This window comes from Poecilia latipinna, unplaced genomic scaffold, assembly GCF_001443285.1.
Source record: "Poecilia latipinna isolate Pla-1442-1.1 unplaced genomic scaffold, P_latipinna-1.0 Scaffold407, whole genome shotgun sequence".
Taxonomy (NCBI): domain Eukaryota; kingdom Metazoa; phylum Chordata; class Actinopteri; order Cyprinodontiformes; family Poeciliidae; genus Poecilia; species Poecilia latipinna.
In genome coordinates this window covers 458270-473261 of record NW_015113023.1, presented here as the reverse complement: position 1 = coordinate 473261, position 14992 = coordinate 458270, and the positions used below count along the sequence as shown (strand labels likewise).

Genomic DNA, 14992 nt, shown 5'->3' with positions numbered 1-14992 from the left:
GATAAACGATAATATTGTAATTTTGAGACCATTTTCAATAATAATAATAGGTTATTAATGCAATCACACCCATTCTATCTCTAAAAAACAATTAAAACATTTTCTTCCTAAAGGTGTTGAAATATAAATAACATTGGTAAATATTGGTTATCGGCCGTCACAGCAATACTAATATTGGATATCAATATCGGCCAAATTTCTGTATCGGTTCATCCCTGCACCTGTCGTGATAATAAATTTTACATTATAGTTTTGAGACCATTTTCATAAATCAATAAATCAAAGTTTAGAAATTTCAGCAAAAGGTATTTCAAAGTCATAAAAACACAAAAATACAAAGTCACAGAATGCAGAAGTGTCATCATTTGTCAAGTTGCACTGTTACACATCAGATTGTTGATTAATGTTTCATTTATGATGCTTCAAAAGCAGCTCTGAGCAGGCGGGATTTGGTCTAGATGTAAAGGAAGTCAGTGTTTCAGCTGTTTTGCAGTTTTCTAGAAGTTTTTTCCAGATTTGTGGTGTTTGGACTCAGTCTTATTTTATTGAGACGCAGATGTCCAGACACTCATTTTAATTGATCTATTGCTTATTTTGACAACATGTTTTCACATTTTAGTGTATTTTTTTCGTCTTTTAGTTTTTTGTCTTGCCTGCCACATGATGAACTCCTCAGAGATTTGCTGATGTTTTTGAAAGTGGAGCCGACTTTCAGTTTGGCTGTTGATGTGCATTAGGTGAAAACAGGCAGCATGTTGCATTGACTTGGACGGACAACATTCCTGTCTTAGAGACAAATACCATTTCTCCTTCTGGGAATGAAGTCGGACCAGATTTTGTTCTCATGAAAAATCACCTTTAGAAAGTTGTTTTTGTTTCACCTCTAAAAATAACTAATAAGAAAGAAGTCAAAACAATCAGATCTGTGTTTGTTCGCCGTTTTTCAACACTTTTGTCATTTCTTTAGGCTTGCAGTGCATCTACTTTATGCAACTTATTAATAACAGCAAGAGAAACTTAAATTGCATTAATATTATATTCAGATGTCCTGAAGGGAGCAGATATTTCAGTAGGTTAGGGAAACACAAAAAATACTGAGAGCGATGAGACTGAGGTTGTGTATTTGAATTATACTTTTTCTTTTCCTTGTAAAGTGAGTCGACTTTTATTATGAATTGGTGCTATGTAAATGAAGTGAATTGAGTTTAGAAATATTGTATTTACATAAAAGTCTAACTCAAAACTTATATTAAGATCTAATTGTTTTTTTTTAAATCCAAATATAACTAGTTTTTTTATTTTTATTTATTTTTTGGCCCATATTAAAAAAAGTTTTGACACCCCTGCAGGATCTATTATTAATAAAGTCTCTGCATAGAGACATATGTTATTATTATGTTTCATTCATTTTAACTGGTTGTTTTAAAACCAAATACAACCTTAAAAAAGACAATTATGAAATAAAGTCAGTTTTTATTAAATAAAGTCAGTTTTTATTAAATAAAATCAGTTTTTATTAAATAAATCAGTTTTTATTTCATTGTCTGTTTTTCAGGGGAGGGAATCTGTTTTTCAAAGCGTGGGAAAGTTTTAAGTTCAAAGTCAGAGAAAGTGTTTCCCTCCGCCTCTGTGGGCGAATCACTGAGTCACTGACCGAGTTACAGACGGACTCTGTGTTGGTTGTGTGTGTACACATCAGAGCCATTCACCGCCAGGCTGTGTGTGTTTGGTGTGTCATGACATGGCAGCGTAAAGTTTGAATAAATTTGAATGGAAAATCTAGCACACTGTCGAGCTGAATCCCACTTGAAACCCTTCAGAGTATATTTGAATTCTGGCACACGCCACACATTCATGTGCTGTTTGTAATTATCCTCCTCAGACCAGAATGTTTTTAGTGAGATTAAAATAAGTTTTTGTAGTGCAAAAATCAACCAAAACACAACATCATTTCTTTTTTGTTTAAATATGTTGATGATGGATCAGAAACAGAGCTGCCTGTCAGAGCTGGTTCTCTCACAGCGTAAACTGAATGCTTTAATTTGCCTGCAGTGGAGATCTGGAGCAGTTAGCTTTCATGCTTCTTCATGTTTTCTGTTTGTGTTCTTGTCTAAACTTCCCTGTCCTCCCCCTCGTGGGCTGCAGAGCAGCTCAGTGTTGTGTTTTGTGTCCAACCTGCTGCTGTGAACAGACCTCAAACATCTCTGGCTGCTGCGCCGGCCATCACAAAATCCAGCAGCAACGGAGAAGACGTTTAATTTTTCACTTTTTGCATTCATTGACAAACATGTTTTTTTTTCATTTTCTGGAGCTTAAAGGGGCAGTATTGTGTGTTTTCCAGACATTTTATAGGATATTCAAATAACCATGATAACTGCAGTTCATATAGAAATGTTATATTAAATATAATTTTCTTTGTAATTTAATGACTTGGGCTTCTGTCTCTTTAAAAACTCCTGCTCTTTCTGAAACAACATGGCTCCTTTATTAACCCTTTAGCAACGTTTTCACCAGTGTTGCTCTTAGAAGTAGCCCCTGTAATGAGCTCTGCAGCTCCACCAGGTGTTTGCTAATTGCTGTTGGCTAGTCTGAAGGAGCTGAGAGGGGCAGAACTGATCTGAGAGGCAGAAACTTTGAAACTGCAGGTCTGAGGAGGAGCTGTGCCCCAAAGGCGGAGCTAAGTCCAGCCTGGCGTTTTTCACAGCTGAATGGTTGCCATGTTTGTGATGAGGGAATAACACTATAGAATGATGAGAAGCTAAAAAAAGTTGATTTTACATGATTCCCCTTTTAAGCAACGTTCCCTGCTGCCATATTTCATGTGAAGCAAAAACAACTTGAGGGGGGGGAAAAATCAGAAAAACCAGCCGACGTAAAGGAGCCCTCCTATGTGCCGGATTCATGTCTGCAGAAAGAGCTGGAGCTTGGGCTTCATATAGCATCAGAGTTTCCATTTCTGTGTGGCGGCGTTTTTGTGCGCATGTGTGTGGATATTTGGTTTGGCTGGTGAAAACATGGCAGCTGGTGTTGTGCTTTCTGAGCACGGCTCGCTCCTCACCCTCTTTGTGTGCAAGTTCAGTGGTCATAAGCTGTTCTAATGAGACCTACAAACGCCAGTGCAGCGGTCCAAATGCAAACCTTTTTGATGCAAACCTCTTTTCTACCATTATGTAAGAAATTCCTTGAGTTCTACCTGCTTGGCTGGTGGCTTCACAGTCACATACATGAAGTTTTTTCTCCTTTCTGTCCTGACTTGCTCTCCTTCCTCCTCTCCACCGCCAGTGCCACAACTGTCGTCACTGGGCCTTTTATGAACCCAGCTCCAAAGTTTTTATGGTGTGGGAAATCTCTGGGGCTTTCTCTTTACACAATCTGTTTTTGGTGTTTCTGCTTGGCAAACGTCAACTACTGCCGGCTCATGCTTGATTCGTGTTTGTTTAATTCTGAACAAACCTTTGAAGATTTCAGTGCGTGCTTACTGAATTGGATTTGCTGCTTGGAAAAAAGGCTGTTTTCCAGTAGAGAAGAGGATGAGGAAGCCTAATTGCTCCAAGTCTAAGATGCTGACAGTGACGAGGTTTTACAGCGCAGGGAAGCAACAAAGCAAGAAATTCTCAGTGGGTTTGTTTGCACAACGATCATGTCAGGAGTTTGACTGTAATTGGATCAAAACTAACCTGTTTGTTGTTAAACTTAGAGCTTTGGGAAGACAAATGTAACATTTGGCCTCATAATTGTTATTGTGAGCGTTGTTCTGTTGTCATGCTTTGAAGTTTTGGTAAAACTTACTTGGAAGTTCAGTTATTGAACCAGCAATAGTGAAGAAAGAAAAACTAACAAATGAACATTTTTAAACTTTGAACCCCAAGAAAAATGATCTGGCAAAAGAAATGTCCTCCAAAATATAACAGATGATCTCCTTTTCTTACCTAAAGCTATTGCATTAAGGTCAAGTTTCAGTTTATGGATTTGTTCTAAGTTTATTATTTGACTTAAATTCAGATGTCACGATTACTTCCACGTCTATAAAATCAAGCTCCTAGACATGCAAATCATTTCTAATTGTTGTTTTAATTTATCATGCAGTTAATTGATTTATTAATTATTGTGCAGCAGCTCTACTTCAACATACTTTTACTCAAGTAAAAGTAAAACAGTATTTGGTAGAAAGTGTCCAAATACTGAGTAACTGATCAAATGATCAATCATTTAATATTTAAAATCCAGAAATTTACTGAAGTAAAAGTAGAGATGCTTCATAATAAAATGACTCAAGTAAAAGCAAAAAGGACAATGTAGTAAAAATACTCCTAAAAGTACCTTTTTACAAAAAAGTTACTCAAGTAAATGTAACTGACCACAGGTTCTGGTTCGGCACCAATAAACCGGTTCCCTCTCTGAGTGCTTTAAGATTGAGAAGGCGTCAGATTAGCATCTGAAATGCCAAATATTTGTTTGAGTCGCTGTCAATCCGATGTTATGATGTTTCTGCAGAATGTGTTACTCATGCCTAAAGAAGCTCTGGTAGCCAAAGCTGTGATTAGTCATAGAAAAGCAGGTTTATCTCAAAACCTTTCTGCTTTTGTGCCTTTCCCTATCAGAAGCCAGTACAGTCAGTCAGACTTTGAAACAAATAAAGGAGCATTTAAGAGGAACACTGCAAAATCATTACCGAGTAACATCAGTCTAGTTTCTAGTGTAAATATTCGCGCACACTTGAATAAAGCAAAACTAACTTACAAGTAACCTTTCAGTAAGAAACTGGAGTTCAAGTCAATAATTCCCTAATATTGGTGAAAAAGGTCCAGGTCCATTGGCCGATTGTTTCAAAAATAGACCTGTTCCGTTACCTAGCAACCCCAGGTAAGCCCAGCCCGTTACCTAGCAACCCCAGGTAAGCCCAGCCCGTTACCTAGCAACCAGTTCTAGGTCCATTGACAGATCATTTCATTCATAAGACAATGGTGCATTTTCTTTAAAATTAAAGAATTATTTACTCAAATCAGGCTCCTAAAAGTTGCTTGTTTTTTGTTGTTGTTTTTGCAGTGAAAATAGAAAAATCATTTACGTTAAAGAAATTATACTTTTTAATTACTCTGTGTTCATGTAACACCTGCCTGTTCCCAAGCCATCAGGATTTTATTCAGTAATCATATCAGTCATTCTAGCCTTTATTCTGGTCTGTCATGTTTAGTTTTTGTTGGTTTTCTTGAGCTGATCTTCCTGTCTATATGCCTTTAACTTGCTCACTTCAGCTGCGGCTCTAAGTGCTGCTTCCACCCACCAGTACGCTCAGATTTATGGCGCATTAGTGAGCACTCAGGCCTCTTTTGTTACCCACCTGCAGACAAGCTTTCATTTCTGTTTACTGTCTCTGTAAGCTGCAGAAACCGAAATGAGATACTTTCAGTTCTCACATTCCAGGTAGAAACGAAAACACCAGCTCTTCTGTTGTCTTATGTAGAAACTTTTATGTTGTCCTTCAATTTAGCCTTTTTTCTTACGTGGAAGTCACTTTGATTGTTCAGTAATGACCCTACATTAGTACTATGTTGATAAAATCAGCCGCTTTAGTACACTGAGGCATCTTAGTGGCTGCTTTTACGCCGTATCCTAACTTGGTGTTGACACAGACTCTGGGAACCTGGCGGTCAATTTGATCTGAAAGTTATGAAGGCAGGATGTCAGCCAAGCTGTTTGTTCTTGCAGCTTGAAAGTCGGCGGTTGTTGTTGACGGACACGGCAGGCACACTGTGGCTGTGAGCGGCTGGCTCATGTACGGACCGTGGAGCTGGGAACAGGACCGGGTCATTCCTCAAAAGAGAACATTTGTTTTCCCAACACAGCAAAAGGAAAACCTATTGTGTTACAAACATGGAGTAACTGAGGAGCTTACATCAAGCTTTTAGAGACATGGATCAAAATCAGCAGCTAAAACACACTCACAGGCCAAAACAGCTTTAATGTGAACTTTTGTCCTGCTCAACAAGAAACGAAGCATGAAATATTTCATTTAGACAAATAAAAAGGTTTTTTATAGGAAATGAATGTGCAGTGGTGTCCACACTTTTTGGCATGATGGCTAAAAATGTCACGTTGAAAGAACAAAAATTAATTCAACTTGACATCGTTAAAAACTGTTAATTTTATTTTTACCTACTAAGTGTAAACTGTAGATTTAAAACAAAAAATGGTCATTCAGGTTTGACAGCGACAAAAACTGAAACAATTTCAAAACAATTTTTTATCTTATTTTATATTTTTTTCATGTTTTTTTTCAGCAACAAGAACAGAATATGACTTACTTTTGCTTTATTTTAAGGTGTGTCCAAAATTGCATTTTAGTCAAAGGATCTGAATGTTTTAGGCCCTGACTAATAATAAATACATTTAAAAGCAAAAAACAACAACCACTTAAAAATTTAAATTGATTGAAGAAAACTGAAAAAATGTAGTTTGTTCTCAGCAAATAAAACATGATTTAGGTCACTGTTTATTTATATATTCTATCAAATTGATCCTAATTGAAATGAAAGTTTACATCTGCATTGACCACAAATGGCCCTCGGACCGCACTTTGGACCTCCCTGCTTTAGATTTATTCTGCTTTCTTCTTAAATTTGTTTTCATCTGGTAAAAATCAGCATATGGGAGCGAAAGCTTGACAGTGAGTCTCTGCTGCATGTCATAACATCAATATCCTGTCAGATTTAGAGGAACTTCTGGTGGATAAATAAAGATTCAAACTTCTGCATGTCAGGCTGCACATGCAGCGTCTGGGGGTTGAATTCTTGCCTCCTCCAGTAGGTGGCAGCAGCACTATGTGAGACCGACTCAGCAGGAATGTAATGATCATTTCTCTGCATTGATATTATTTCTGATTATTATGGGTTATTTGCCCGTTCTGTTATTTAGTTATTTGCTCAGTTTGGACTTCAGTTGTTCATCTAGAGACTTTTAAAGCACGTTTACCTTTTATTTTTTGGCTTTTGAATTTTTATTGTACCCCATTTATAGTGTTTATATTATCCATTTAGTTTAAAAGTCTTTACTTCTCATATAATATTACTCTTATTATTCTTACTGTTATAAAGGTCATAAAAATAAAGTTTACTTTGATATATTCCCTCTGTAATAATGTAATGTGTCTGTCTGCAGTTATGATCGGATGCAGGGAAAATGTTCTGGTTTCAGTCGACTTTTATAAATCATGTTGAGCTTCAGGAACTCAGCCACATTTTCATCCTTTCTTATGCTATATATAGTAATAATTAGATTGTTTATATTGATTTACTTTGTATTTTCACATCATTGTGTACACATTGTGTTTGCAGACAGGCAGGCCTAATAGATTTGTAGAAAACATTTGAGCTGAAATAACTGTCTTGTTTTTCAACCTGGCGTCTGTAAATGTTTATCTGTGGACGTTGAGTCATAACCACTGGCGTACTGTAAGTATTGATGGCTGTTCTCATGTTACCCTCCCTTCCTGGGGCAAATACTCAGATACCCCATCCTCTGATCATGACCTGCTTTAGGCGGATCAATGCCTTCAACGGGGACAGTTGGTGTCCCTGGTGTCTCCAGTTGTAATCATTCTAACAGAGGCCCATCCTGTCCAGAGTTGGATAATCCTCTTGCCTCTGGGTAATATTTTGGGTGTCATCACTGACCTGGCTGCAGTAAACATCATGCACAAAGCGTTATTTTATTTTATTTAACCTTTATTTCGCCACAGAAATCCAATTGAGATAAATAAAATCTAGTTTGCAAGAGAATCCTTGCAGAACATTCACGGCAAAAACAGAAAAATTTAATTACCGTATTTTCTGGAGTATAAGGCTCACTTAAAATCCTGGAGTTTTATCAAAAGGCGACGGTGCGCCTCATATATTCTTCTGGAGTAAAACAGCGCCCTCTAGGTTAGATCGTTCCTCGGGTAAAACATCTACAGACGGTAAGAAGAACCTTAAAAACATTCAGAGACAACAACCCCACCAGGTTCTGCAACAGAAAACTGAAAAGGTTTCTTTCAAAGTTCAGTTCGGACACAGCGAAGAGAGAATCCGCTGGTGGACTTTCTCTTTATAAAAACCAACAAATCTGAAGGAAGAAGTCCTAGACTGGCCCTTCAAATAAAAATACACCAATGATGGAGTCTAATGGTGGCCAACGCCACCATTAGACTCCGTGAAAACTTTTAAACGCGTTATAAATCTTAAAACAATAATGACATATCAGAGAAGTATCCATGCTTCAACCAGTCACTTTGTGTCCTCAAAACATAAACAGGACCTGAAATAAAATGCCAATCAGAACTTTTGGTAAAACGTGATGTTTATTTTTTAATCAGGCGACGTATTAGAATACCTAACAAGCTGGGGTCTGTGTGAGCCCGGCCCGCACCGCCCTCCGCCTCAGGGCGCTCTGCAGCTCCACAGGACTGCTTACTGCAGCACATTGTTGAGCTCACTAACCCAGTTTACACAGATTTAAAGTCAATATGCTTTCGCTTCTCGCTGCTCTGATCTCTGCTCACGTCTCTGCCTTTCTGTCAGTAACAGGAAGGAGGTTTTAAAAATCAGAGTGGGCCTATCACAATAAACAAAGCATGATAAAGTGAAACAAACTCGGTAATTTTCATTTGCTTGAAAACTGAACCAAAGCTGGTCTTCAGTTTGGCGTTTTGGTTCAACCAGCCCTTTTTTGAAGAACAATTTTGCCTACAGAGACTTTATAATTCATTTTATTTGTGCTTTGTTTATTTATTTTTGGATATTTCCAATGTCTTCCAGTTCCAGCGTTTAAATGTTCACTAGGATTTAAATTTTATTGATCTTTGAGAATCTGTTTCTGCATTGTATTACTTGAATGATGCATCATCTTCAAACAGACTTATTCATTAGATTGTCTTTTCATCTTGACTTTTCAAAAGTATTGATCTTTTAAATCTTACTTTATACTTCATCTAAATTGCTCTCTGGTGTTTCCATTGTATTTCATGCAATAAGAACATTAAGTTTTTGGACATGCAGTTAGTTTTTCCTTAAAAACGATCTAAAGCATCTAAATCTCCATCATCTAAATGTCTTCATGTGAATTTAATCACTTAATTTTTACACTTGGTACACATTTTGACTTGTATGTTGGGAGGTTACAGGTCCAGTATTGGTGCCGAGTTCAGAGAAGGAAAAAGGAGTTTATGAAGAAGCCAGTTCTGCTTTGTCATCATCAAACAGCTTGTAATGACTCAAGCAGCTGCTAGTTTCTGTATTTTTACACTGAATTATAGTTGCATCAGGCGTGTTGCAGCCTGGGCGTTAAAACCTTTTGATGTCTAAAGTGTTGTAGTGTCAAATCGCACCGTCTGGATCTGATGGCAAAAGAAAATCTTTCTTTTTTTTGCAATGCTTTGAGCATCTTGACACTTGGAAAACTGTCACAAAATCTTTCACGTCTCTCAAGTTTGCATTGCTGCTTCAACTGTTTTCTGTCTTTAAGATTTTCTACAGAGAAAAGAATCGGATGTTTTCTTTATAAACCAGTCTCTTCTCATTTTGTGTTTTCTGTTCAGTCCACCTGTTAAAAATGAACGTCTTGCAGCCACAGTTTGATCTCACATATGAAGCTGTTCCTGCCACCCTCTGTTGTCCTCTAAATGTTTTGACAGCTGTCCCTGATAGAGCTCTATTTTAAGTCCATCAGTGGGTATATCACTGTGGGTGTGTGTGTGTGTGTGTGGCTGTCATGTGGGTGCATAAGTGGTTTGGCCGTCTGTCTTCTTTGAGGATGTCAACTTGATAGTCGGTGTTTGACTCGGGCCAAGTGGCTGCTGCCAACTTAAAGCTCTTGATTTATACAGTGCAGAGACGTTCCTCTCTCTGAAAAATGAGACGATGTTTGAAAAGCTGTAGGTTATGATTAACAGGAAACAAGCAGGTTGACATTTAAAGAAGCACTAATTGGTGCATTTTATGTGAATTTTATTTGAGTTTGCGTGCGTAGGTTAGAAATGTGGAGGGGATGTCCAAAGTGCGGCCCGGGGGCCGTTTATGGCCATCTGAAGGATTTTGTGTGGCCCTGACCTCAATTCTAGAATGGAGCAAAGTGTAGGCATTTTTCATCTTTTAGGGAAAGACTTTTTTTCACAGATAAATGATTCCCAATAATTAACAATGTTTCTGCTTTTGTCTCAGCTGTAGAGAAACTAGAACCACAAACATCGACCCACTTTTACTCAAACACAAATCATTTGCAGCTCAAATAAAAAAACAATCAAAAAGTTTGAAACTGTCTGACATTAACGCAGTTGTACGAAACCTTTTTATGTTTTGCCTCTACAATGATTCACAGATCCATTTTGTTGAGTTAAATTTAACATTTTTATTACTGAGCAGATAAAATTGAACAGGCAGAAAAAGTTTCTTTTAAAGGGGCAGTATTTATCTTGTGACGACTTCCTGAAGGCAGAGTGTCAGAGTAGGAGCTTCTTAAAGAGACAGAGACCCTTTAAGTCATGTTTGATGTATAACAACTGAAGGTAAAATAATTACTGGATTGTACTATAAAATGCGCCTTGGAAATAATTTTTGTGGCTCTGAAGTGATTTTAACTTTAACTTAACTCGGCCTTAATGGCAAAAAGTTTTGACACCCTTGCTCTTTTCCTAAAAATAGTTTTCTTCTCTTTCTGTTTGGCAGGATCTACACATCATCTATTGCCACCTCTACCAAATGGACGTCCTGTCGCACCTCAGGGAACATCAGCTAAGGTACTTTAATATTGATCCCACTCTTTAAGAGCTTCTACATTTGCCGTATTTTGGCTTTCCCAAACCATCTTTACTAATATTTAGGATGAATTAGCTTGGTGGCATCCAAGAAAACAAGCCACTTAATTTGGTGAAGAAGCTATAAGATAACGAAACAAAATTATCAGTGTTGTTTCTCTTTGAACAAACTAAATGGTCAAACAAAATGTTTGATAAGTTATAACGCTGTTTAAACATAATATGACAATAAATTTGGCTCTAATAATCCTGTCACAGTAACAAATTACTGTTATCATTTTAATTAATTTTTTTCTTACACAATGATGCACTGAAGACGTGAGCAGAGTGCAAACAGATGTCTATAAACATCAGTTTAAAGGTTAGCAGGAGATGCATGTTCTCCCAGATGAAGATGATCCAGGGACCAGATGTCTTTATTTTTTGTGAAAAGGGACTCCATCCTCCAAAATATACTAAGAAAATTTGAGAATATATTTGGTCAGTTTGTCCCAATCAAATATTTAAAAAAAATGTATTAGTCTTCCTGGACTGCCTTTTGTCCTTGGTTTAGTCATTTATTTTGAAAAACAGTTCAGTTAGCCTCTGTAAAAGTTCAGAAACCCTCTAACCAGTAGACCTGGTGTAAAAGTCTGTTAAATTGGAGTTTATTTAACTTTATTTTGAATTCTGTCTTCATTGTTTTTCTTGTAATGTTGATTCAAACTAATCTTTTGCCTGATAAGAGGCATTATGTTACAGAAACATATAGAAAATATTCTTTTGTTTTGATTTTTATAATTCTGTGTGTATAAAAAAGCTAAGGAACAATAAGCTAATAATGCTTCCACCTTTCTGTGGAAGCCAGGAATGTAAATATTATTTCTCTGTTTTAGTTTTGACTCCCCCCCCCTGTTTCATTTTATTTTGTCTTTTTCAGCCTTGAGTTTGTTTTTGACTTGTGCTTTAAAAATGACTTTGTTAAATCCACAAACAGTAATATAATACATGTATATGTGTAATTAAGCCCATGTCTACACCTGTGTATATTTAAGGCCTTTCGTGATGCATTTGTCTGATGAATTGCATGGACTTTATGTCAGACCATTAAAGTTACGCATCTTTCCAATCCTACTACAATTTCTGAATACTACACAAATTCAGCTTCATTTCTGTGCGTTTTATAGGATAAATGTAAGAGTACAGTAAAAAGGCCCTGCAGTTGGGTCGGTGCACACAGAAGGTAAAAGCCATCCGTCTTTCTGCAGCAAGCTGCCATGCAGTTAAGGCGTTCTCTTAGCTCGGTGCCTCCGGGGAAAACATGATGGATCTGTGATGGTTTTCATGAGCGAGAAGTGAACTGATGGCTTCTGGGAGAAAAAGCTAACATGTTTGTGTGTGTCTCTCAGGTCGATGTGCACCTCTGCCAGGTATGAGAGGCATGAGGCTAACCACTACCTGTTTTAGTAAGTACAAGCTCTCAATAAATGAAACTGTTCCTGCTGCATTTACTGCCTTTTATATTCCCTCATCTTCTGCTCTGATTATCAAGAACGTCCTCTGAAGTGCAGTCCCTTCTTGTGAATGTTTCTGCTGTTCCTCCAGTCCAGTCTGTTGTCCAGGTGGACACTGAGGTTTTTCTGCTCCTCCTCCACTACTTCTTCTACGATGGAAATAGTTTGATGTAATCCAGTTTCTATTGAAATCTCCAATCCTGCGTAGGCTTTCCATGATAGGAACATTTTGTCCCAGAAGTTGCTGCGATTGGCGATAATATTGTCGTTTTGAGATAATTTTCCTTTAATGTAATGCCGTAATAATGCAAGAAGACATTCTAAAAGTTAAATAAACTTTTAAATTCTAACAAACATTTACATTTAGAACTAGAAGACATTTTAGATATCCAAACCTAAAACAACAGAAACAAGTAAAACTAGAATTGCGAGCAGTTAAAATGGGTTCCTCAGTGATGTGTTGGTGTGTTTGGCATGTTTACAGCAACGCTCAGTGGTGTGATTTATTGGGTTTGTTTGGATGATCACTTTTCTTAAACCGATCAGGTGTGGAAACAAACATCTCCACTACATTATTTTAAAAAGACCCAGCTACGTGTGGACTAGGCCTTCATTTCAGCTTCATCTGACTAAAGCACATTCTCTCACACCTTTGCTCTGCCTCCTTCTGGACTTGGATAATATTGAACTAATATTAAATGATTAATACTTCCCCTATTGACAGATTCTGAGCCTTTTCGCTGCGTTTTGAATATTCCTCTTCCTGCAATGTCCTGGCTCTTTGTGGGGGTGTCACTAAGGGTTTTGCATCATCAGAAGCAAAATTTGCATCATAAGCTGTTCAAAGTCAGACAGAACCGTGATTAATGACCAGGAGGATGGAGCAAGATAAGAAGCGTGGCAGCAAGAGTTAGCAAAATGTGAGAGGAGCCGGTATGAAATAAGAAGCTGCGAAGGAGTTTTATTCAAAATATGAGGAGGGGATGCAGAGGAGGAAAGAAAACAAGATGTGAATATGCTAAACAGGTAGAGGGAGGAAAGAATAGCTGCGTCAAGATGGAGGGAAGATGACAAATGAGCCGAGCAGAGGAATGAGGAGGGATGAAGGCGTCCGAGATGTGGAGGGAATGAGGGCGACATGGGGCGGACAGCAACAGATGAAAGGATGAGACAGAAGCTCCTCATGCTGCTGATGCATTATCACCCTCACTAGAATCACATTAGACACTCCGTAGTTTAATTTACCATCAAATAAACACACACGCCCGCCCTCTCTCCCTTCCTGTGATATATACTCTCCCACGTCTCCACCGGCGGCAAGTCTTAAGTACCTTAACCCCGACCAAAGCGGCTGCCATGTTCAATTACTCTTGAGCTGCACACACAAAAACAGCGATGAAAGCAATCAAAGTCTGTTCAATAAAGCTGCACTGATAGCTAATCGAGTTTCCCTCACTTAAATCCAACAAGTTGAGTAAAACACAAATCTTTTTTACCTTTTAAATGGGATTGTGTGGGGAGCTTTGCTATCTGTCAGAGCATGTAATGAAAGTACAATTAAGAAACTAACTAATTAAATGGGTGCTACTCGACATATACATTTCTACTTTTGGTGCAATTAAAAATTTGTTTTCTAATATTTGATTTACACTAAATTGATTAGCTTTATGTAAAAGTATAATTGCCCTCTTTCACTAGCCACCCCACAACTACTGGCAGACCTGCAGAATTAGGAAATCATCTAAAAGATCTGAAAAGCAATTTATCACGTTTCAAACTGAAGGAAACTTCTTTCCTTCAGTTTCCTTCAGCAGGTTGTTGCTAGGTAACCAAAGAGCGAGTGAGTTAGTTGATTCCTCCAATCTTTCTCCCAGAATGCTGTGCGGTTCTGGATTTTAGTTCAGTGAATATTCTACATTATGAATATTGAATATTTGATCAGTTATTGATTTATTCTCTTGAAACGATACATTTGCCATAAAACTAACACAGAGTTTCAGAAAGAGATTTGTCTCTGCTGCTTTTGGACCTGGATTGATGACTCTAAAACAGGGGTGTCAAACTCAATTTCACCGAGGGCCACTTCAGCATATTGGCCCCCCTCAACGGGCCACATTGATGGTACAGATCAGGAGTGCATCCCTGCTAAAACACCCCAGACAAAATGTTGACTTCCCTCATTCAGAGGCTTATAATGAGTCAATGGTCCAGGTGTGTTAGAGAAGGAATGCATCTAAAGCTGCAGATGGTAGCTCTGAAAAACTAGACTTGGGCAGCCCTAGCATAAATGTATAAAAATACAATGTTAAAAAAAAAATTAAACACCTCATATTGTTAAATAACTGATTTTATGTATTGAAGTTTGAAAATTTACATTTGAGTTTCCATGGATGTAAAATTACTGCTCAGTTTAAAAATTACAATATTTAAATCAGTGTTTAAAGGTGAGCAAACAAATAATAAAAACAAGTCACATGGGCAGACATTATAGACTTTACGCAAAGATTTAGTCTCATAGGCTACTGAAATCACTTAATTAAAGAAATCCTTTCTGAATATCATCTCATGGACTCTGACCTAAATGCGTCTTTCTGACCGGGAGCTGACAGCGTGTTGAAGAGTTATGGACCGGACGCTTTGGAGCGTCTGGTTAGGAAGCGCATTACAAACCTTTGGTTGAAATGTAGTTTGTAGTCAATTCGTGCTCAAA

General features: G+C 37.7%; 1 protein-coding gene across 2 annotated transcripts in view; it reads left to right on the top strand.

The window, feature by feature from the left end:
* rapgef6 (Rap guanine nucleotide exchange factor (GEF) 6) overlaps positions 1–14992 on the top strand; it is a 152921-nt gene that overhangs the window by 13430 nt on the left and 124499 nt on the right. For both annotated transcript variants that reach the window (XM_015037469.1, XM_015037470.1), the window contains exons 3-4: positions 10701–10771; positions 12178–12234. In XM_015037469.1, coding sequence (XP_014892955.1) covers positions 10701–10771; positions 12178–12234 — 128 coding nt within the window. The remainder of the gene's footprint in view (positions 1–10700; positions 10772–12177; positions 12235–14992) is intronic.